The sequence below is a fragment of the Aulonocara stuartgranti genome (genome assembly GCF_965226115.1).
Source record: "Aulonocara stuartgranti genome assembly, chromosome: 4".
NCBI classification, from domain to species: Eukaryota; Metazoa; Chordata; class Actinopteri; order Cichliformes; family Cichlidae; genus Aulonocara; species Aulonocara stuartgranti.
Genome location: NC_138942.1, coordinates 15102440 through 15127985, shown reverse-complemented (window position 1 = coordinate 15127985; position 25546 = coordinate 15102440). Strand labels below are relative to the sequence as shown.

General features: G+C 37.5%; 1 protein-coding gene and 1 long non-coding RNA gene across 4 annotated transcripts; one reads left to right on the top strand and one right to left on the bottom strand.

Moving 5' to 3' along the window:
- Nucleotides 1–7834: 7834 nt before the first annotated feature.
- LOC309705498 lies at nt 7835–10524 on the top strand. The gene is made up of 2 exons (XR_014276564.1): nt 7835–8188; nt 9492–10524. It is a non-coding gene; the product is annotated as an uncharacterized lncRNA (long non-coding RNA).
- Nucleotides 10525–11562: 1038 nt separating this feature from the next.
- On the bottom strand, nt 11563–25271 carry LOC309705471 (nuclear GTPase SLIP-GC-like). 3 transcript variants are annotated; one of them, XM_082531329.1, is made up of 23 exons: nt 24519–25271; nt 22369–22450; nt 22085–22197; nt 21277–21318; nt 21130–21168; nt 20179–20203; nt 19935–20021; nt 19539–19626; nt 18313–18529; nt 17970–18191; nt 16654–16860; nt 16386–16561; nt 15686–15779; nt 15516–15603; nt 15277–15398; nt 14871–15044; nt 14630–14784; nt 14384–14501; nt 14143–14251; nt 13911–14041; nt 13614–13695; nt 13356–13437; nt 11563–13047 (listed from the first exon to the last, which is right to left on the bottom strand). In XM_082531329.1, exons 2-23 carry the CDS (start codon nt 22433–22435, stop codon nt 12978–12980), a joined length of 2508 nt encoding a protein of 835 aa, XP_082387455.1. In that variant the 5' UTR covers nt 22436–22450; nt 24519–25271; the 3' UTR covers nt 11563–12977. The 3 variants fall into 3 exon arrangements, with proteins under 3 accessions (XP_082387455.1, XP_082387456.1, XP_082387457.1); XM_082531330.1 differs by having other exon boundaries at nt 25150–25271; XM_082531331.1 differs by having other exon boundaries at nt 13332–13437; nt 24519–25268.
- Nucleotides 25272–25546: the final 275 nt, after the last annotated feature.

Below are 25546 nucleotides of genomic sequence, written 5' to 3'. Positions count from 1 at the left end.
AAACTGTTTCAGGTTGCTCTTGACAGAAAGTACAATTTACATTTATTTCAGCCATAAATTTGGACAAATATTGTTTGGTAGGGTAAAACTTATGAATCAACTTAAAAGAAATCTCTTTAATTTTGTTTGTCAAGAAAAACCTTTGTGGTAAAGTCCAAACTTTTTTCCATTCAATATCTGTTACAAAATTGGCCCAATAAAATATGGCTGATGGAACAGAGACCATTGCATCCTGAAAGAGAGATCTTATTTTGGTATTTATAGACTTATGAGAGGAAAAGCAAACATTGCCAAGAGAAGAATGTAACACATCCGGGGGAGTGACCTGTCGTGGAGCACTGTGGGAGCATCTGTGTAACATGGACAGACCAGATGGGATGGCATCGAACACTATTGAGAATTCTTTAGGCGTTATCGGTACATTGTATCTCCTGAGGAACTCAGAGTAATTATAAAAGAGTCCATCTTCTCTAAATAACTGACTAACCAAGATTATTCCATTACTAAACCAGTTATTTAAAAAAAGAGTTTTATTTTTATAAATAATATTGCAGTTATTCCAAATAAAACAGTTTTGTGGAGAGAAATTGTGTTTGTAAATCAGCGCCCATGCCAAAAGAATTTATTGATGAAAGTGAGAAAGTTTCAGTGGTATTTTTGGAATACTGTAATTGCAGAGCAGTAGGAAGTTAAGGCCGCCTAAATGAGAGAACACATGATGTGAGATAAAGTTCCAGATAGAAGTGGGATTTTTTAAATACTTTTTAATCCAGTTTATTTTAAAGGTGTTGTTAAGAGCACCGAAATCAATAAAATTTATACCTCCTTTATCATATGAATTTAAAGCTACTGATTTACGCAAGTAGTGAGTTTTATTTTTCCATAAAAAATTGTATAATAATTTGTTAATTGACTTACAGGTTGTATTATCAACATGTAGTGACTGGGCAGCATAGGTTAGACGGGAGATACCTTCAGCCTTCGATAGCAGAACTCTACCCTTCAATGACAGGTCTCGCTGTAGCCAATGATTAAAGATTTTTTGGGATTTATCTATAATAGGAATGAAGTTTGTGGAGCATCTGGATTGCTCATTTTTTATTATTTGAATTCCAAGGTATCTTACAGAGTTTCTTACAGGTATTCCATGAATTGAAGTTGCTGAACAACTTTTAACTGGTAAAAGTTCACATTTATGCAGGTTGAGTGAAAGTCCGGAGGCTTTAGAGAATGGCTGTATATTGTTGATGGCCACTGAAACTTGCGAGGCGTCTCTGAGGAAGAGAGCTGTATCGTCTGCCAGCTGACTTATGAGTATTTCTCTGTTAGCAATGACCAGGCCTTTTAAAGAACTGAGTTTGATATGCGAATTAAGGAGTTGCACAGAAAGAAGGAATAAATATACGGATAGGGGGCAACCCTGCCTCACTCCACGCTTTAGAGAAAATCTTGGGGAAGTACCAGTGGCAAGCTTTATGGAGCTGTTACTATTGGAATACAGTGTCCGAACGGCATTACAGAAGGACTGACCAAACCCAAATTTATTTAAAGCAGTAAAAATAAACTCATGCTCTAAGGAGTCGAACGCCTTGTAGAAATCTAAAAAAAGAATAAGACTATCATCCTGTACAAGTTCTGGGTAATCTATTATGTCTAGAATTAATCTTATGTTGTTTGAGATATGACGATTCCGCATGAAACCAGACTGACTCTCATCCATAACTTTATCTAATACAGGTTTCATTCTATTAGCCAGAATTTGTGCCAATATCTTATAATCATTATTCAGTAAAGAGATTGGTCGCCAATTGTCTAAGAGCAAAGGATCCTTTCCTGGTTTGGGAATGAGGGTGATCAAACCTTGACATAAAGTGGGAGGGAGTGTACCTCTATCCATACTTTCCTTAAAAACTTCTAAAAGAAACGGGGCTAAACTGTCAGCGAACTGTTTGTAAAACTCGGCAGTAAGGCCGTCAGTTCCAGGTGATTTGTTAAACTTCAGATGTTTTATAGCATCTGCAACCTCAATCAAAGAAATCGATCTGTCGCAAAGCTGACTATCCTCCTCATTCAGCTGAGTGATTTTGTCTAAAGAATTTTAAAAAGTCAGACAAGCTTCAGGGCAATAACTAGAAGAATAAAGTTTGCAATAAAAGTTTGAACAATATTTTGCTATGGTATCCGTATCATTAGAAATTGTCCCATTAATATTTAGTTGTAGGATGGAGTTGGTGTTAGATTGATGCTTTTCAAGTCTGAAAAAATAGGCTGAATTCTGCTCTCCTTCTTCGAGCCATTTCCTGCGAGACCGAATAAATGCTCCGTCAGCTTTGCGTTTGTAAATCTCATCTAACTTATGCTGCAGGTCAACCAGTTTTATCTTATCAGATTCACTGAGGGTGCCTATTGGTTTGGAAGTAAGGCATGTGATCTCTTGTATCACTTGCGTCTCATCAGATCTTCTTTTTTTTGCTAAATCACTGCTATATTTTCTAAAGAATTTTCCAATTTCATATTTCAAAAGTTCCCAGTTACTACAAAATGTATTATCTGTGAGAGCTTTACTCCAATAAAGTTTAATGAATCTCTGAACTTCACAAATCACTTCTTTATGCTCAAGAATGGTACTATTTAACTTCCAGTAAGAGGTTTTAGTGATTAGGGAGGATGACAACGGGATTGATAAGCTAACCATTTTGTGGTCTGAGAGTGGTGTAGGATAAATATCCGTTTTAACTTTTTCTAAATCTTTTGAGATAAGCCAAAAATCGATACGCGAGTGTCTGGTTTGAGACTTATTGCACCATGTATAAGCTATCTGAGACGAATGAGAATCCCTCCAAGAATCGACTAAGTTGAATCTTTGTGCAAACAGTCTTATGAATGAGTTAGAGTCTGAACTTCTAGAAGGCCATCTGTCTAAATAGCTGTTAAACACTGTATTAACTCATTCACTGCCAGCCATTTTTCAAATCAGGTAACTCCCCACTGCCAGGGTTTTTGAGCATTTTTACTCATTTTTGAAGAGCCACAGAAAACTGTGTGTTATGATCATATAAACGCTGAACCTACCAAAATGAAGAACAGACTCTCTTCTTTCATCCAAAAAAAAAAAGCTTGTTTCTACCATTTTCCATTCTTTAGTAATCAGCTGTAGAAGAGAGGTGGGTTCCACCAAAAATGCCTGTTTTGACCAAAAAAAGGGAGAAAACAAACTCTTTGTGAAAAATACATTTCAAGCAGAAAAGTGCCTTTGACACTAATATTTCTTGCTTTGTGACACCTCTAACATATAAAATAGTTTTTCACTTCTATAAAACAGAAATAACACTGAGAAAGGTTATGTTTTATCAAAACAATTTATTTACAAATATATGAAACAATAAAATTCACTGACAAGCTGCCCAAGGTTGTATTCTAGCCCCTCCCATTGAAAAACGTAATTGACGTCTATAGACGTCAATGGCAGTCAACGTAAGTTTTTCAATTGACGTCTATAGACGTCAATGGCAGTGAATGAGTTAAAGTCTCCACCAAAAATAATAAAAGAATTGGGATATTTAGATAACCAGCGCAGTAGGCGCTCCTCCAACCTGTCAAAATATAGTTTATTCTCCCTCTGACAGTTAAAACCATACACATTGACTAAAACATAGATAGAGTGTGCAGCCTCAACTATTAGAAAAATGTAATGACCATCTTTATCTATGTCAGAATTCAAGATTTTACCATTAAATCTTCCTTTAAGTATGCAGACACCAGCAGCATGCTCTGTACCATGGGACATCCACAGATCATCTCCCCATTGCGATCTCCAAAATGTTTTTTCTTGTTCTGTTGAGTGAGACTCTTGTATAAAACAGAAATCTGAATTGAACTGCTTGCAAAACAAAAAAAATAGCCTTACGTTTAACATTGTTTCTTAAACCTCTTGCATTTAAAGAAATAACAGACAAAGACATAAAGATAGTAACAAAAATTAAAAGTGACAAATAAGAAAAAGCTTAGACCAAGTAAATGAAGAACAGTTGAATTGGGAACCTGGTCACTTAAGAGAGTCCTATATAAGATGAGAACTGCAACCCCTGAGTAAGGAAATTGTGAACTTGAATAATAATAGGAATACAATAGCCTAAAACAAAACCAATGTGGTAAAAAATAAATAAATAAAATAAATAAATGCTTCACATATGAGCATTGAAAGGGAGCTTAATAGAAATTTTCTTGCTCCATTTAAATCACTAATTATTCAAAAAAAGAATTAAAAAAACAAACAAACAAAAAAAATAAAATAAAAAGAAGCTTATCCAGCTTGCTCATAACATTTTCAGCAAAAATATTGCAGCCAAACTGAAGACCAATAAACTTATAACAAATAAACTGCATCAGTTTAACTCTGATCGTTTTATGAGTCCAACAACAAAGACAAACAAACAAAAAAAGAACGGCAGTGAAACCAAGTTAATCTTAAGATACTTCAGTTTTCACCTCAAAATACCTTGGATCAAGTTATAGGGGTGGAAAAATCTCTTTTCCCTCCACGAATGCACGACCTCCTACGAAGAACGCCAGCTTGTTTTCTTTGCGCGCAGCTTCCACAGACGGCCAGAGTCTGTTTCTTCGGGCGCGGTCGTCAGGAGACAGATCCTCAGCCAGCTTTAGGTTGTTACCTTTCAGGTAGGTGGATTTCTTAGCAGCGTGCCAGACAGCATCGCGGTAGATCCTGGATGTAAACTGAATGATGATTCCCCTGGGTTGGTCGTTATTGGACTTCTTGGGACCGATGCGGTGGACGGTGTCAACGACGTCGGGGAATTTATCTTGCATCTCCGGTAGGACTGATCTACAGACTTTGAGTACCTCCTGCCGCACGTCCTGCTTGTCCCTCTCGGTCAGACCGTAGAGCTTCAGATTCCAACGGCGTGAATAGCTCTCCAGGTGAGAGATGCGCTTTTCCTGTGCTTCAGCGATAGCTTTATATTTTTCGAGCTGTGCCTCAACACTGACAACTCTGCTCTTCATATCATTTAACTCAGCACAGACAGCATCAAATGACTCCTTAACAGCTGTGATATGTTCAGTGTTCTCTTGGACAGCTTTTTTCATCTCGGAGATGGCTATGGAGTTGTCACTCACCATTTTTTCAAGAGTGTCCGACCTCGAGTTAATCAACATGGTAAGTGATGAGAGCTGGGAGAGAACCGTAGATGTCTCCGTATCCGCAATTTTTCTTAGCTTACCAGCGGGAGAGGCGCATGGAGTGATAGGGAGAGGGGGAAACTCTTCTTCCATCCGTGAATACTGAAGCGGTTCGGAAACTGCCTCCAAATAGTCGTGCATGGAGTCGATGAGAGTATTTTTAGTGTCGGCGGGCATCTCAGTGGCGAGAGAAGACTGAGCAGCTTGGCTAACATTAGCAAGCTTGCTAACGGAGCCGCTGTTAGCATGTAACTTCTTAGAATCGGTCTTTCTCTTCTCGGGTTTGCTCATTTTGGTTCACAAATAGATACCAAAATGAGAAGTAAAGGATGACTATTGCGTAGGCGTAAATAAAGTCTCTGTTCACTGTGTGTAATATATATTTAAAAAAGGCCAGGTTCGCAGAGCTCAGCGAAACGTGACTGCTCAGAGCGCCATCTTGGGGGTCTCGCGGCTAATGCTCGATAATGCAACATATTGTTTACCTTCGGTTTTAAAACTTTTTTCTCCGCAGTTCTCCTGGTATGCGGAGACGAAAATAACGTCGTCTTCTTGTTCTTCTTTTCGCTGCGGCGGAGGTTCTGCGGGGAGGATGGCGTCTAAATCGCCTCGGAAAACGGCCGGATTTATGCTGCTACTCACCGCGCTATCGATAGCTTCTGTAAGTAACAGAGTTTCGTTAAAAAAAAAAGTCTATCTAAACTTATTTAAAAAATTATATATACTTATTTAATCGCACCGTAGTCCACTTGCGTGAAATCATTGATGTAGAAATCTAAAAGAAAGTAATCAAATTATTGACATCTCTGTTGATATATAATTTAAAGTCGTAAAGAAAAAAAGACTTACCGGGGTGAGGTACGAATACTTCTGGCGAGATGGCCCTGGCGCTCTGATCGGCGGTGTTGTTTGAACGGAATGCTGACATAATATTCTCGGATTCTTCCTCGCGATTGGTAGAACTCTCACAGTAGGGTTTGAGCAGATAACGGCTCTTTTAACTCCCCCGTCTCATTTTATCCTCGTCTAGAGAGGCATCTGTTTTTCACATCTTTCTCCTGACAATATTGTCAGTTAGAGAGGGTTTTTTTTGTGTGTGTGTGTGTGTGTGTGTGTGTGTGTGTGTGTGTGCAGTCGGGAGAGTTGGGGTGTCCAATTTCCTTTTTTTTTTGGGAGGGCTGTCTGTTTTCCACATTCTGCAACGGTAAAATACGACTTAGAGGCGGATATTTGTTTTACTTTATGGGCAACAGTTGTTCTTGCTCGCCTCCTGTTGACAAAACTCACCTCATGGTTTAAACTCGACTCTGAGAAAAAAAACTCTTTCCCACAGAGGGGGGTGCTTTAATAAACTTATTCGAATATGAGCTTTTTTTTCCCACTAAGGCTTATTTTATGGGGAGATGTACGAAATTATTTACCGGGTTACAAGCAATGATAATATCGGCTGTTGACTCCTCAGCGTCATCATTTTCATTTTCTGTCTATTGAGAAAACCCATTGTAAAAGTAATGAAGAAAAAAACTCTACCGCTGTCTCATTCCTCCTTGACCCGCGTGTGTGTGTGTGTGTGTGTGTGTGTGTGTGTGTGTGTGTGTGTGTGTGTGTGTGTGTGTGTGTGTGTGTGTGTGTGTGAAACAAGATCGCCTGTCACGGCAATTATGGTTTGTTTTTCAGTCCCTTGTAAAAGGGACTCTCAAAAGGAAAAGTAGTATTCAAAGAAAAGTATTCACTAAGGGATATTTATTCATTTTTACACATACGGGGTAGGCAGCCTGTAGGTTACAAGCGGATAGAAAGTTCTTCTTTTCATCACAAGCTATGGTGTAGCCTAAAAATGCAATTTGTTGCTAGACAGATCATCTTAAAGGTTTTTTACTGCGTCTGTATTATAGGAAAATAAAATACTATTAGAAAGAAACGGTTCTCTACAGGCAATAGGAAGTCACTCTTTTTTTCCCATTACAAGCGCCGGTGCAGCTTAAGAAAGTAAAATTACATCCGCTATTGTAAAAAAAAAAATAATACAGAGAAAATTGTCATAATATTGAAACAGAATTCAAACTATGAGTTTGTGGAAAACTAACTGCCGCTCTGTCTCTCTATACAGCACAGAGTCAACTGCTGCTGCATCACCCCTATGCTTCAGGAACCCTCTCTGATCTCCCCCCAGCAACCATACCCCTCCCCTCATGCTTAAGGAACATGACGCATCAGGTCTGAAAATGACTAGACACTTCCGGAGTATTTCCGGTAGGGTCGCAAGGTCTGGATCGAGGCCTTCCATAGTAAATATGCTGACTTCATTACAGTAATAGGCAAAATGAAATTCTCATCGTGCTCTTTAGATATATTGCCTCTCTCTGTCTTGTCTGGGACTCTCACCATCATTGGTCCCACATTGTTATCCATCATCAACAGTACACTGAGGCAAGGTTTTGTTCCATCCTTTAAACATGCTGAGGAAACTCCTCTTTTTTAAAATAAATAAATAAAAAAAACAAACAGAATCTAGATCCTTGCTCTACTAGTAATTATTGGGCTATTTCAAAACTGCCATTTATAAGTAAATTACTGGAAAAAGTTCAGTTCAGGTCCTCACTATGCAGATTACAGATTTTTGTCCCTTTTCAATCTGGCTTTCAAAAGCAGCACTCCACTTAGACCACTCTCTCGATGGACCCCCTAATGATCCTCTATCTAATCGCACGAGCCAAGGTGTGAAAATGGGTGTAGGTCACGAGGTTTCGGGTGAGCTCATTGTGAAACCTAGCCCCACCCTGTCATGTGATTTCCTGAGGTCAGATGGCCCAGGATGTGAGTGGGCGTTAAGGCGTCTGTGAAGGGATCTCAACACTGGATTATAGATGGCAGACAGTTGGTGTCGTAAACCACCGCCTCTGTTCAAAGATGGTCGCTCACAGTGGACATAAATGGCATCTTTTACTCTTCTTTCAAACCATCTAGCTACAGTCGACAGGGGAACAAGGTTTGTAATGTACATGATTTAATTTGAGCAATCTGAAATGCATAATATGTATTGTATAGTTTAATAGAAAACGGTTAGACTAGCATAACGAGTGGTTAAAATGGTGTTAATGGTGTTACTGATGCTGAAAAACTAGTTCATGTATTTATTACTTCCACGCTCGACTACTGCAATTCATTATTACCAGGAAGTCCAAAAAACTTCCTGAAAAGCCTTCAGTTAATTCAAAATGCTGCAGCAAGAGTACTGACAGGGACTAGAAAGAGAGAGCATATTTCTCCTGCTTTGACTTCCCTTCATTGGCTTCCTGTTAAATCCAGAGTTGGATTCAAAATCCTGCTCCTCACATACAAGGTCTTAAATAATCAGAATCAGAATACTTTATTAATCCCGAAGGAAATTAGGGTTACAGCAGGCAGCACGCTAATGGCGCATGCGCACTTACAAAGGAACCTTCTGACCAACTTTACACAAACATCACATTGGGGAGACATGTCAGAAAGGTAGGCTGATAGGAAAAAAAACAACGAAAATACAAAACATGAGGTAAGAGGAGGGGAAAAAAAACTCCACTCAGACTGAGCTCCTAGTGGGAGAACAGTTTGATAACAGAAAAAACACCTCAGCACAAAAAGCACACGACACCATAGAAACACAAGACAAGCAACAGGGGCGGGTAAAGGGTAAGAGAGAGCCGGTGTAGACAGCGCATCCGGTCCTGCAGCATGTCTGCGCTGGTCCAGTTGACTGCCATCTTCCCTGGTAGGGCACAAGCATCGAAGGCGTTTGGAAAGTAATGCACACGAGACAAGACAAGGACATAGAGGCTAAGCAGGGAAGATAAGGGTAAGGAGGAGAGGAGAAAAGTGCGACCGCCTTCGCTGAGAGCCAAAGAGGCCCCATCTTATCTCAATGACCTTGTAGTACCATGTCACCCTATTAGAGCACTTCGCTCTCGCTCTGCAGGCCTACTTGTTGTTCCTAGAGTATTTAAAAGTAGAATGGGAGGGAGAGCCTTCAGTTTTCAGGCCCCTCTTCTGTTGAACCAGCTTCCAGTTTTGTTTGGGGGGACACTATCTCTACTTTTAAGATTAGGCTTAAAACTTTCCTTTTTGCTAAAGCATATAGTTAGGGCTGGACCAGGTGACCCTGAATCCTCCCTTAGCTGCAATAGATGTAGGCTGCCGGGGATTCCCATGACGCATTGAGTTTTTCCTTTCCAGTCACCTTTCTCACTCACTATGTGTTAATAGACCTCTGCATTGAATCATACCTTTTATTAATCTCTGTCTCTCTTCCACAGTATGTCGTTATCCTGTCTTCTTTCTCTCACCCCAACCGGTCGCAGCAGATGGCCCAGCCCCTCCCTGAGCCTGGTTCTGCTGGAGGGTTCTTCCTGTTAAAAGGGAGTTTTTCCTTCCCACTGTCGCCAAAATGCTTGTCATATGATTGTTGGGTTTTTCTCTGTATCTATTATTGTAGGATCTACTGTACAATATAAAGCGCCATGAGGTGACTGTTGTTGTGATTTGGCGCTATAAAAATAAAACTGAATTGAATTGAATATATGGATGGGTTGTCATTTTGGAAGTTGCTGTTTGTGTGAAAGACTAGACAATAAACTAATGTTGTTTTTTGCTCAGTCAAGTCAGAGTTATGTCTGCTGTTTTCTGCACAACACTGGGTTGTCAGACACAGATTGCATGAAGTTATCAATTTGACTCAATTGCAGGCTGATATTAGACTTAGAAATCCGAAGTTGCCTATTGTGTGAATGTGAGTATAACGGTCTGTCTCTCTGTGTTGGCCCTGCGATAGACCTGTTCACCCCGCCTCTGGACTGCTGGGATAGGCTCCACCCACCAGGCAGAGTGACTACAATACCCCATCAGCCTTTTACGGCTGAGAGCTCATCAAGAATGATAAAAAAATAATAAAATCATGCCCATATACTTCACTGTAAATTTACTATTGTTATCATTTATACACAATTTTTAATAGTCTTCACAGTCTCCTTTTACATCAACAGTCTTGCTGCCTTACGTTTTTGAGGTTGAGATACCAAAATATGAAAAAAAAAATACTATAATACAAAATGCATTGAGAAATATTTCATACTTTATACTTAAATTAGCCTTTATTACTTACGTGAGGCGGTATCAGTTTATACTGTAAATAAGCATGAGAGGGTGAACATGCTATGCTTCATATAAAGAACAACAAAATAAACAACAAAATAAACTACCACAGCTATGCAGATGACACACAAATATATATCACAATGTCACCAGGAGACCGAGGCCCTGTACAGGCTCTTGGTAAATGCATTGAGGAAATTAATGACTGGTTGTGCCACAATTTTCTCCAGCTAAACAAAAACAAAACTGAGGTAATAGTCTTTGGCGCCAAAGAAAAACGATTACAGGTCACCAGAGAACTTCAATCTATACACCTAAAAACCACAAACCAGGCGAGAAATTTGGGTGTAGTGATGGATGCAGACCTAAACTTAGAAAAACACATTAAGACAATAACAAAGTCAGCTTACTATCACCTCAAGAATATTTCAAGGATAAAAGATCTGATGTCTCAACAGGACCTGGAAAAACTAGTCCATGCATTCATCTTTAGTAGGCTTGATTACTGTAACAGCATCTTTACAGGTCTACCTAAAAAATCAGTCAGACAACTACAGCTCATTCAGAACTCTGCTGCTCGAGTCCTCACTAAGACCAAAAAAGTGGACCACATCAGTCCAGCTCTGAGGTCTTTACACTGGCTGCCTGTCCGTCAGAGGATAGACTTTAAAGTTCTGATGCTGGTCTATAAAGCTCTGAATGGTTTAGGACCAAAATACATCAGTGACCTCCTGACCCAGTATGAACCTTCCAGATCCCTCAGGTCATCTGGATCCGGTCTTTTATCAGTTCCCAGAGTCAGAACCAGACACGGAGAAGCTGCATTCAGCTTTTATGCTCCTTATATCTGGAACAAACTCCCAGAAAGCCTCAGATCAGCTGAAACACTCAGTTTATTTAAATCCAGGTTGAAGACTCACCTATTCTCAGCTGCATTTGAATAAAGCACCAAATCCACACTTTTAAGCTTAAATTTCAAAACTTGCATTTAACTACTGATTTTATCTATTGTTCTGATTTTATCTGTTTTGATTTTATATACTGTTTTGTTTGTTTGTTAATTAGTTTGTTTGTTTGCTTGTTTTAATCAATTTTAAATCATGCTTTTTATTTGTTTTTGTTTCTAATGTCTCTGTAAAGCACTTTGAATCACCTTGTTGTTGAATTGTGCTATACAAATAAACTTGCCTTGCCTTCAACACATCTGTGAATCATTCAGAAAAATGGAAGAAAATGTTGATGAAAGACTGATATTTATTCTGGTTCTTTAAAAAAAGATGATTTTCCTTTAAAAAAAATAAAAGAAAAGAAAACAAACAAAAATAACAACAACAAAAAAACAATGCCCCTAAGAGTAAGAGTAATGGGGGTTACAGCCAATTCAGGGACTTATATCAAAGACTTTAAGCATTGAAAATGTATTCACAGAATTAAAATAACATCTGGTTATAATATTATGAGTAAGGGTGTACAACTGTTTTTAATTTTTATTACTTATATTAAAAACTGAGCTTGAACAAAAATGACTGGACATGGCATTTCAGGATATTTGTGCTTAAAAACCCAAACAAAAGTATAATTGATTTCTAAGGTAAATTGGGGATTCAGATTGTAAGACACGCTTTTAGAAATAATGTGATAATATATTTTCATACAAAATACACTCAGTTCTTTTGTGGGGACTCAAATGGCACAGGATACTTGGAAAGACCTGCAACAACAACAATGGCTGTTAGGTGTGACAGAGGTGCACCTTAGACAAACTCAAATTCTGTCAACAGCACACTATGTTGTCAAAATATCACAACAGAGTCCACTGATACTACTACCAAAACAATGTTCATATAATAATATTTTTTGTGAAGAATAAACATAGATGACAGGTCAGAAAGATTGTAGGGAACAAGAAAGCAACAATTAAAAGAGCATGACAAGAAGTGTGAATGTGTCCTTGGAAAAAAAACCCAGAAACTTTAAGTTTTACAAATAAATTTATGACTAGTTGTGTTTTTCATACACAAATCCATCTTATCCTAATTCAGATATTGTTTTTAAGAAAACGCACCCTCTGCTGTGGCTCTAATGTATGAAAACCTGTCAAAAACACATATTTGTGTGTGAAAGGTTGAGATGAAAAACTATTATCTCATAATAAAAAATCTTAAATCAATGGTCTGGATGACTTGTTACCTTTAAATATTTGTAGGTAAATACAATTACAGTTTTAATTGTAATTTTAGATAAAATACATTGATGTTCCTTTTAATTACAGGGGAATTACGCGTTAGTTGTGGGCTGTATTATAAAGTGTTGCCATGTTTTTACCTTCTGTGATAAGTAGACTGATTTTACATGTACTGAAATGTACTATATAATTGTCATTGTCATCTGAATGAACCATAACTAAACTCATGAAATAAAAGCATTAAAGTAGATCAAAACATATATGTAGAGTGATGTGAATCTCTTTCAGTTTTTCCTCCAACTTCTCTGCTAGCCTCAAGATTTAAAACATTAAAAGAGACAGATGTCTTACAGAAATAAAAATCCAGAATCACTTATGACATTCACAAAATCAAAGTCAAATGTCACCAAAGACCAAATAAAAACAACTGAAAAGGATTGAGACCAAATCGGATGTTTTCTTTGTTTTAAACAGCACTTCCTCTGGTAAGACCTGTTTGTGTCCAGGCTTCTGCAGTTACTACCTGGTCAGCAACTCTGAAACATTAAAAAAAGAGAGCAAAGGTTTGACAATAAACAATAACCAATGAACATAATATAATTTCTACATTTTAAAAATCGTAATATTGCTTGTAAAACTCCTCACACTAAAGAATACTAATGGCTATAATTAGTTTAAATGTTAAATTGCAGATTCCCCTAAAATGGACTCATTGCAGCCTCTGAGCTGATCATCATACTTTGGCTTAAAATAATTGTTAACATTGTTAAGAGCAAAAATTCTTTATTTTTTGTAAAATTTTTAATATTTAATGTAATACCATTGATAACATATTAGGAGTTACCCAGTAAGGGACACTTCATCATCTGGAGTGCCTGGAAGTTCATCATAACGTTTCTTCACCATATCAAGCTCTGTTGAAACATCTGAAAAACAAATTTGAATTTTTGTGAATCAGTAATTTATAAGTTAATTTAAAAAATAGATAAATAGTTACACAGACGAAGTTATCAGGTGCAAGATTGCAAAGATAAAGAGAAAAGGACGGAAGCATTATCAAGCACTTGGAACCGATGTAATTACAGCAAACTGTCCTGTTTACCTGGGAGTGAGCTCCCATCAGTCTTGAATGAACATTCAAAGGATTCCTTCATAGTAGTCTCCAGAATCTCAAGGATGTCTCTCTAATTTAAAAAAAAAAATTGTATTCACTTATCACAGATCAAATATTGTATTAAAGTCATATTAAATTACATTTAGAAATTTCTCAGACTTCATTTAAAACATAAATGGAAACATAAATTTTTGTATAAGTCTATTCCAGTTAAACACAGAAAAAGCCTTCAGGTGAGCTATAACAAAATATGGTCATAATATTTCTTCATAAAACAGGACAAACCCTTAAACTGCGTAACTTCTCCAACATGGTATTTTTTGCCTGCTCAAACATGTCCTTTTTTGAGTGCACATGGTTCTTAATAGTCTCCCTCATGTTGTACAGCTGGCCTTCTCCTCTAAATTCTGCAGCCTCTACAATAAGACAGAAAACTCCAATTAGATTCCTCTTGCTGAATAATGATAAATATAAATATGTGTTTTAGTGCCAAGTTGTGAATAATATTATCTCTTACTCTTGTAGCCTTCTTCCATAATGTTCTCAATTGTCTCTGTCAGACTGCTGTAGACTTTTTTCTTCTGTTCCCGGATCATTCTGTTCAGTTTTGCCTTAATTTTTTCTTCCTTAGTGACAAAACATGAAATATGGATGAACGTTGTTTTAAATTACATCAAGCTATAAAACTAATTTTTCATTTTTTCCTTTTACTGTACTTTACTGTTTGAATTGATGTATAGGAAAGTTTCATCTCTTACCTCTGTCTTGAGAAATCTGAGCTGCAGTTCAGTATTTTTGTACTTTTCAATCAGAGAATCAGTGTTAAGAGAAAAAGTCTTGATGACTCCGTTGAATGCTCCACATTCTGAGTCATTTCTAAAACATGTAAACATTGTGGTTATTAATGGCAGAGTTGGCAAGTTTATATTTGAAAATTGTGATATGTTATAAATTACATATCTTGAATAATATTATGTGACTGTTTAGAACTTGTCTTTTCTTACGGGAAGGTCTTTCTGAATTCTTCATCAATGCTGTCGGTCAGACATGAAGCCAACATCATGTTAAGGTTAATTAGGGTCTTGTTCTTTGGTTTGTGGACGCCACCATTCTTAACAACACACTTCAGTACCCTGCAAAAACCACCACCCTTCTTTCCCTAAAACAAAAAAGAAAACGGAATTATTTAAATACATACTCCTGTAAAACCTGTTGTTTTGTTACACCTAGATTTAAAATACATACGTGATACAAGAAGTTCTTGAGTTTTTCTCCGTATGAACGTTTGGATTTCTCAACGCCATCATTAAGACATTTTTCAAAGGCCGTAATGGTCTCTTCCATTTCTTTGTTGATATTTGCTAGTTGAAGGATCATGTGTCTCTCAAGTTCTGAACACACCTCACCTTTTTTATCATCCTGAAAAGGAATAAAACCATAAACAAAATACTTATTATTATTTCTTCTCTATAAACTCCACTTGGCTTTAAGTCACTCTACTGTAAGTAAAACAGAACGGCAAAAATACAATCAATTGATCACTTAATAACCTATAAATTAATACATAAAAAACACAATAAGAAACACAAAGACATTTGATAAATCCCAACATGTAAGAGAATGTTGTTGTGTATCTTTTACTTGAACTTACCACTCCTCCGGAGTTGGCTCCTTGAATCAAAGCAAGAATCCCATAAGCTCCACTCACGTAGTTTACTATCTCAGAGTGACAGTCATTGAGCTCTTGCAAAAATCCCTGAAGTTTGGGTATTTCTGTTAAGAAGAAATTTCAGTGCCACAGTTTGACATTACGTACTATAATTCAAATTAAATAATTCTTCTTTCAGTCAGAGCAAACTAAAACAACATGTGCATCAAGACTTCACCTACCAGTCTCTTCTGGACTTAGATGCTTCCCTTTTAGGAACTCTTTGGAGCTCACTGTGAACACTTTGAAACTGTCGTCAGTGAAGTGTTTCTGCGGAAAAATGATTTAATTTTAAAGCATCTTTGCAACTGTGGAGAGTCTGTATTATTTTCTATCAGCCTATAAAACTCACATTAATCTTGCTTCGCTTGTTGAATTCTTTCCTTACTCCATCCTTGGCTTGCAGGTTTCTCATTACTATTCGATCATGGATATGAGCTCGTGAACTACAAGAAATGAGCATATCTGTACTGTTACCGTCATCACTATTATCATCACCATCACCATCATTAATTTGGGGCAGGCTGGGCGGTTTTGATTTATTCTTGGCCTTTAGGTGAAAATGTGGGAACCAAGCAGAGCTTTGCCTGACTTTTGCACACCTGTAACTCTTTGTTAACACATAGATTGTATTTAAAGACTGGCTGTGGCAATGTTTCTCTGCCTGATGGTGCTGGTACTCCAGTTTGTTGCCTTCTATTTTTAAATGTCTGGTCTGGTTAATATCCTCTCATACTCCTACTTGCTAACTTGGGTTGTCAGAGCCTCACACCAAAATACTTACCTATTCACTACAGTCTCCGTCTTTTTTCCTTCCAGCCAGTCATTGAGTACTCTCTCCCAAACCACCACCTTAGGGTGGTGCTCTCCACTAATTCACCAGTTCATTGTATACATTTGTTTCATTAAAAATAAACCTATTGAGCTTCAGTTGTCTGCTTTGCGGGTCCAGTCATATATGATTATATGGCTTTATTTGCTTAATGTATTTATTTTGACTGTTTAAAAAACAAACTCGCAAATATGGGAGTTTGCATGGAAAATGTACTTACAGATCATCAGAATCATCAAGAAGATCAGACTTGGTGCAGATAAAGTGAATTTGCTGACATTCGCCACCATTTCCAATCAGACTACTGACACTTTCCAGGATCTCCCAGGGTGCTTTCTCTGATGCTGCTCGATTAATGTCAGTCACAATCCACACAGTAGAACAATCTCCAACTATCTGAAAGGAGAATAACATGTCTCAGTGCTTCATTGAAAGATGACTGTTTACAGACAACACAGTATAAGCAAAGAGCAGTAAATGTGAATTACCCCTTTCCACATCTGATCTCTGCTCTTGTTACAGTCGTCATTTCCAGGAAGGTCCACAAGTGTGACATGCTGGAGAAGAGACTTGTTTGGCACCCTGACAGTCACACACTTCACTAGTGGCCAAAACCACTTTTTTCCTTCATTGCCTTCTCCTTGTTTTGAATCACTTCTTGTGTACTTGACACATTTTGCAGAAAGTTCATTAGCCTGCAATAAATAATAAAAGCAGTGCAGTTTAATTTTAATCCTACAGTTTAAGTGCTTTACAAAAACCATTAAAAAGTCCGTGACATAAAAAAAACTTAAAGAAATTGGATCACTAAAAAAATATATATATATATATTTTTAATCATTTTATTTTTTGCTTTTATATTAAACACAGCATGCTTATACAGATTCAACTGAGGACAATTACTACATTTAGCATTTGTGAACTTATAAGGAAAAAAGAAAAAGGAGAAAAAAGAGGAAGAAAAAATTATAACAACATTAACTAAATAAAGAGTAAAATAAAATAAGAAAATTCGCACAGCGTGTGAGGCATGAATTATGATCAGTTAATTAAGAATTCTAGAAATGGCTACCAAATCGTACAAAAACTCGCCAGTTTCCCCTTTCTATCAAATATTATCTGTTCCACCCTGGCCACAGACACCATCTCATTAAACCACCTTTTAAAACACGGGGCCGAAGAAGACCGCCACTGTAAAAGAATAAGTTTCTTTGCAGCCAGCATACCCATTGTAATTATCTGTTTTTGTGAAAAGGAAAAACAGATTCGATTGATGCAAATGATCCAATTATAGCCAGTGTACCATCAAGTGGTACTTTTTTCCTAAATTGGTTTGAAAACCACGTAAAAATCTGGCTCCAAAAAGCTTTAAAGACAGGGCAATGCCAAAATAGATGTGCAAGGGAACCTTCGTCAATTTTCGATTTAAATGATCAGATTGTGTCATGTACAAGCTTCCCCTTGCGTTATATTGGATCAAGACTGAGGAGAAATTCAGGTCATGTGAAACCCTTTTTAAAACAATCAACCATTTGATAGTTTTGAGTAAGTCTCTAATTCGACAGACAGAAATAAAGAAAGAAAAAAACTGTTTTTGGTGTTTTGTGTTTTTTGGACTTTTGGATCTATGCTGCATTTTGTTTTCAGAAGTGAGATGTGTTTCCAATTCGTAATCTTTTGTTAATTTGGTCAGTTCCCTTTTGTGTCCAAGATGTCCTAGTTTCACCTGTGTCCCCTTCCCAGCATCCCCAGTGTGTAGTCTATCATGGCTGTCTGTTATAGTAGCAATATGAGTTTGTCTTACTGATTCACATCTCAAAATCTTTCGCCTGGATTGGAGAAATTCTGGAATTTCTTTGAAATATTTGTTTTCCATGAGGTTTTCAGAGGACTTTTCTTTCCATTCTTCTCCATAAAGTGCTGTCAGCTTTTCAACAGCATCACGATAATCATCATCGCCTTCCTTGTGCTGATCTTCATTATTGTCAAGAAACTGACGAAATGACCACAACTCATCTTTCCACTCCTACAAAAATAGATGACAAGCCATTTATTGGAGGAATGTACCCAGCCTTAAGCTCCAAGAACTGCACTATAACAAATGATTTAGTTTTAAGTACAAATCAAACTTTGAGAATTCATTTTACCTCCTTTGTGATGAACTCAATTTCTGCTTCATACTTTGTGCTACGTGTGTTAGCTTCCACTTTGATCATGACTGAGGTGCAGGCATTGATGCTTCCTGAGGGTAAAAGATTCTTCTCTTTGATGATGGCATTTATCAAAGAGCTCTTTCCAGCCCCAGTTTTACCAAAGACACCAACCAGCTCCCTCTTGTCTGTCTCCAAATCACTGATCTTTTTCCTGTTGAACAAGATTTTAAAGATGGGTTAATTGATTCAGTCATGAAAACATTTTTAAGCATGCTTCAAAAGGTTTAAAAGAGAGTTTTGTTATTTTTAATAGTAATCACTACTAGGTATTTCAGTTTTATAGACTCGCTCCACTAATTGTTTACTGTATGTTGTTTTGATCTACACCTTTTTTGTGACAGCTAAAGTGAAAATGTTTCCTTCAAGAGTTGGTAGATACCGGGAACAGGAAAAAAAATGTAGCTAAGTCACCAAAACTTCCTAAAAATATCAGTCTTTGTTGGTCTTAAATTGGAAAGTTTTAGTTTACTACCGAATCATTCCGTCATCTATAATTGTGCGGCTGTAAGTCAAAAGTATGATGTAAAAATAACTAAACAAAGTCAAAGGAGCTTGCAAAGAAAAGCGTCTGGACTTCTTTAAGTTGCTTGAAGACGTTTCACCTCTCATCCGAGAAGCTTCTCCACTTCTCGGATGAGAGGTGAAACGTCTTCAAGCAACTTAAAGAAGTCCAGACGCTTTTCTTTGCAAGCTCCTTTGACTACGATGACCTGGATGACTGAGAACCTTCACAGACAACTAAACAAAGAACCAACACGTCAAACAGACTGACACAAGAAACTAATTGGTGACTATTGAACCAAAAGGGTTCATGTTCAGGCAGCACGATGGCATGATGGCACTGTTGTCTCACACCACCATCTGGTTGGGGGCATTTTTGTTTTGAGTTTACGTGTTCTCTCTGTGTTTGCCTCGGTTCTCTCCAGGTACTCTGGCTTTCTCCAACAGTCCAAAGACGTGCAGTTAGTGCATTTAGGTTAATTCATCTCCGTGTGACTAAATTACACATAACTAGCAGCTTCTGAGGATGTTTTACAGATATTTTCTGCATTTTTGCTTTCTTTAAAAACAAACTCTGTGATTTGTTAGTGAAACTGTCACGCAATCAGGAGTGGAACCAGGCCCATACATTACAAAATATGAAAAAAATTAATACTCACTTCAAGAAAGCACTGAGTTTGTCTTGGTCATTTAGTCTGGCATGTACAAATGTCATGATGCTTTTCACATCAGACAGTATGATTGATTCTGTGGACAAAAAAGTAAAAAACTATTTAGAAGGAATTATAGACTAGAATAACCAGAAAATGTAAAATCTCATGTTAAAAAAACAAACCTGTGTGAATTAGAGTATATCAGGATCATAATATGACCACTTACCAATCATACTTAGTATACCATGCATCATGTGACTGTTACATTTTGACAACAGGCCAAAGAAAAAGTAATTTCTAGCATCAAAGATGAAACTGGCATGTTGGGAAAATTGTGCTGCACAGAGGTTTAACCCTATAGTGGCTTAAACTGTGACACTGTTTAGTAAGAAACATAAATACCTTCAAATCCTGGCATAGACTGACACTGTCGCTTAGCTGGTGACTGCAACCTGCTGGCATCACTTTGAAGGTCTGATTTTCTCTTTCCTGATTGGATAAAAACAACAAAAAATAATAAGAAAAGAAAAACGTCTTTCTCTCAGTAAATCTATTCTTAGTAAAGTTATGTAGATTGCAAAAAATATTGGTGCCTTTAAAACAAAGACTAATATGAGATGCAATAAATACGATGCATGTGTCTCACCTGTATCACTTGTGGATGGCAAGACCTGAGGATGAATATGAGTTATACAGGAAATTATTACTATTTGCATTGGCATTGCTCTTTAACAGCATTTAAAGGACACTAATGTACAAGTTCTCCATGTTTTCAACTAGCAGACTGATGAAGAGTACATTACGCCCTCCCATTACCCTCTTCTTATGCTATGAGACAATTCTTTTACATAATTAAGTTTTGGTGGCAGATTTCTGTTCTCGTGTATTAATCACATGTTTAATCATATCACATTAGTAATAGTAATATCACTTTAGTATAGCAAGAGCACTCCTGTCACTTAGTTGTATGCATGTGCACTAGAAATGAGCCCTGTGCTCTACACACACACACTGACACAGTGGGGCCATTGTTAGTTCATGGGAGACGTTAAACAGATAGTGAGACTCCCTCTCCTTTTCAGGGATGTAAATCTTTAGGTGACGGTTAAGCAGAAAGCAAGGTTATAATTCTCTCTGAGAGGGAGAGGGTTTTAAGCATGAGGCTGATGGTATAGCCTCCCCGTGAGAGGGGCCAACATGTAAGAGTTTGTGGAGTGTCTTTGTCTGTCTCTGGGTATATAAGATGTAAGGGCGGTGGCCACGATTCAGAGATGATCCTAGTGGTTTGGCTGGGATGCTTCTATCCACATTGCAATGTGTTTATTACACCCTTTTCAAAACGCTCAATGGGTGTGTTGCAGGTTATTGTCAAAATTTCCACAACAAAGTCCCAGTCATGAAGACCTACAGAGACGGTTAGCGAACCCCTAGCTAGGGCAAAATGTATATTTCCCAACCCAACCTATGAATTAGGTTTTTAGATTCAGTCATTTATTGGTTTCTGTAGAGAGTGGTCAGTTTCTATAGACCAGAGGATGGAGCTTTACTTTGTCTCAGGTAGTTGGCCTAAATGTCTGAAATTCAGTATAACCCTTACCTGAACCACATCAGCTGCTTCTTCATGCTCCTGTTCACACTGCAGATAAAAGTGCAAAGCAGTGTTTAATATTAACCTCTTAAACGTGTATTAAAATTGTATTTGTCATATGGACATTTAAGAACTTTTCCCTTCACATTTACTTACTTGAACAGAATTGACTGTTTCCCGATTTGAGTTTTCTTCTTCCTACAACAGTAAAATCAGTTCAAATCTATATTAGTTAAGAATTAATAAAATTACTCTACAAATAATTACTGCCAGTGAGACGCTGTCGAACACCAGTGGGTCATTTGGTGTTCCCTCTCCATGGTAGACTATCACTTCTTGTTCCAACGCAGAGTGGTATTTTTGTGTAGCTTATCTGTGTAGCCAGTCTAATTAAAAACGTATAGATAGCGTATTTCATAGTGTTATCTTCATGCACTCTGTGTATTCACTCACTAATTATAGTCACAGTATTCACTCACTGTGCCATCAGGGATTCGCTAGCTTAGCTTGGCCTGTAGCCAACTCACTAGCAGCATGGCCCTTTCACCTGTACCTCCTGCACTTTCTTGCTCATTGTGTCAGATTACTTTTGTTACTTTTGTGCTTAATTACTCCTTAGCCTCCTTTAGCAATAATGATACTATTTGTAGACTATTTGCAGCTCTGGAGGCCAGGATCACAGAATTGGAGACTCTGCTTCGCACCCTTAAACATCCCATAGCTAGCAAGGCCCCTTTAGCCCAGCAAAGCAGTGTTTAATATTAACCTCTTACTACTGTTTCTTGATTTCTTGATTTGTGTTTATTTCTTCCTAGCACAACAAAAACATTTCAGTTTTAGTAAAGAATTAACAAAAATGACACTACATATTATTACCGCCAGTACATTTTTAATATTCTGATAATTCTAACAACAGTTCACCTCCGAACACTCAAATAAAAATGTTGTTAAAAAACGTAATTACCTTTAACAGCTTGAGGTTCTTCTTGAATTTCACTCTTGGTCCAGCTTTTGGGATCAAATTATCAATTTCTCGATCATCAAGGACACGCAGACTTTCTGCATCGATTTGTTCATCTGTAATTAAAAATAAAGTTGCAGAGATAAAGATTATTCTCAACTTGCTTTAGAAATTCTTGTTCAATGAGTGACAAAGCAATGGGCATAGTTATATGAGCTGTTTCACAGTTAACAGATCACATCAGGATCAATATCTGTACCGATCATGGATTCACGTTAATACTTTACCTTTAAATTTCTCCACCCACTCACTTAGCCCCCATTCAGCCAGTTTGTTTCTTACGAAATCATCCATGACAAGGAAGTGAAACTGTAAGATAAACTGTGATGTTTAACCAGACAGTACTGCTTTACAGGTTAGACATTTGTGATCAACTTCTCCTTTAATGCATATATAAATCAGAGACACTGATATCAAATTCAGATTAAAAGTTCAACAGTTCACCTTTTGTTAGAAGTAACGCAGGAAAAGGCTGCTGAGGGAGATAATAATGGATTGGATTTATATAGCGCTTTTCAAAGAACCCAAGGCGCTTTTCAATGCCACTATTCATTCACTCTCGCATTCACACACTGGTGGAGGCAAGCTACGGTTGTAGCCACAGCTGCCCTGGGGCAGACTGACAGAAGCGAGGCTGCCATATCGCGCCATCGGCCCCTCTGGCCAACACTAGTAGGTAAAGTGTCTTGCCCAAGGACACAACGACCAGGAGGGAGAGCCCGGGGATCGAACCGGCGACCTTCTGGTTACAGATACGCTTCCCAACCCCCTGAGCCACGGCCGCCCCGATGTGAAGTAAGCAGTGAGACACAGACAGAAAACAGGCGGGAAGAAAGCAAAAAGTCTGAAAACAGGTTAAAAACAAGTTAAAAACAAACTGGAACTGTGTGGCTCAGACTGCACAATTGCAGCTGCATCTATACATTTAATAGAAAGGTAAATCCAACATGAATAAAGCGGATGCAGGGTAAAGCAGAACTGAGAACAGAGAAGAGCAGGAAGAGGTGGTGTTTGTGCAGGCCAGATTGGAAGTGACTGAGAGAGGGGGGTAACAACCTCCCCAGACCAATATAATCCAATAGTAACGTAGTAACTCTATACTGAGTCCTTCAATTACTTGACATTGTAATCCAACACAGCACAAATAGAGAATAAATGTAGTTTGGAAAGGAAGGCACTTTTGTGCTATTTTAATCACATAATCATATGATTATGTGACAAAATAGCACAAAAGTGCTAAACTACATTTATTCTCTATTTGTGTTGTGTTGGATTACAATGTCAAGTAATTGAAGGACTCAGTATAGCGTTACTACCTTACTATTGGATTATATTGACACGACCCAAAGAAGTGCAACTTCCTGCCTGGATGTGCCAATCCTCTGCTCTCTCATTACTCTCAAGATCAGTATTAGAAATTTGCATTATCTCGGAGTAGAATAATTAGTTAAGTATATTAAGTGATTATTATTATTTAATACATCCTTTGCTTTGCTCCTGCTAAATAGCTTTAATAAAATATTCTGCATTCAAAAAGTCTAAAGTAAAGATCACAGAAAAAGTGGTTGTATGCATGGGCGTGAATGGGGCAAGTTGTCTAAAGCCCAACTTAAGATGGGCAGCAACAGTACCTCAACTGAACATAATGTCACTGGAAACAGAATAATAAAATATTTCTGACAAAATACTTATAGACGGAGTCTGAGTTTGATAGAAAAATACACACAGTTTAAAAACCAAATATAAACAGTTCGGCTAATATGACACTTTTGGTTCAATCCTTTTTTTCCCCTTCAGTTCTAAGACCTCCACCCATTTTGTGGATGAAAGAGTTATTTTAGCCACAGAACATCTGATATGATTTTCTTGGCTGTGCGGAACAATCAGTTTCAGCTTATACTGTTTATTCTTGTGCTGTGTGCAGCTGGGTTTGCTAGTTCACAGACTTTATAGAGCGCATTGGATCATGACAAGAGGAATGCAATGTACACTTTATCTCTTACACCCTAAACCTCCCCACCCCCAACTTCCTGGCGCATCCCACAGCCCTGGAGAATGTACGTTCCAAAATGTTTGCATTGGACTGCAGAACAATGTTGTAGTACTCATGTTTTTAGTAGATTTTCTGTTTCACAGTCAGTAGATCACATCCGTATCAATATCTTCAAATCTCTCCAGCCACTTACTTAGGCCCAGTTTTTTTTCTCCACAAAATCATCCATAAGCAAGAAACTAAAAGATAAACTGTAATATTTCATCAGACAGTACTGCTTGACAAATTAGACTTTGTAATCAACTGGTCCTTAAATTCATTGACTCTAATTCTATATTCAGATAAACTTTTATTGAATTCAAATTAAAAGTTTAAACTACTTACCTTTGGTTTAAAGTAATGCAGAAAAAGACAGTTGACAATAAAATAAATAAATGAACAAAAAGTTTAAAAAAAAAATAAAAACAAAATGCAGGGAGGCACACACTGGAACAGGGTGAAAAAAAAAATCTAGCAAAAAGCAAAAGTCCAAAAACAAACTGGGACTCGGTTTTGCAAAAAGTGTAGTTCACTGTTTGGCAAGTGAAAGTGGATCGCTACATATAATACAACGCTAAATCTAGACAGAGTAAAGTGGGTGTGCACGGAAAAGCAGAACTCAGAAAACAAAAAACAGGATAGGGAAGACGCAGAAGTGGTGTTGATGCATGTAGAAAGCGGTTTTGTTTGGTGACAAACAAATCGAATGGATTAAAGTTTACAGATTAAAAACAAAAGACAAGAAATAAAGAACACTGTGTTATATAAGTATTTAACACAAATTAGTGATAAAATCGCACAATTATGTCCCGTTTTCTAAGCTTCATTCCGTACTAACAAACAGAGGCGTCATAAGGATGAGAAAAGTGATAACATGAGCGCTAGAAAAATAGTAAACCGTCAATTACTTTTACTTTTGAAAATATTAACATATTACAATAAAGGGATGTTTGTTTCATAAGGTATTTGACCTTACCACTCCTCTCTTCTAGAATTAATGTCGTTTTGTCATTGCCAACAAATAATGAAATCTAGTCAGCGTCTGACATCGCCTCCCCTCCTTATTTCATGATTTGGTTCGGTCCAGTGCGCCAGGCTGAGCGCCAGAGCACTAACAGATCCGGTTCATAAGAGAGAGAGAGACAGATGGAAATAATAAGAAGATAACGAAGTCCATATGAAAGAAACTGCTCGAAATTCCTGGTATTTGTAATGTGTTGTATTGTGGCGGGGAAAGAAACAAAAACAAAAAGCCAAACAAAGGAAAGCCAAACAATAATGGTTATAAAATAAAATAAAAACCCTGTAGGAGTAAGAAGCAGCTCTGGAAGAAGCATAAGCTTTTCTAATCCCACCCCCTTTCCACCACTACT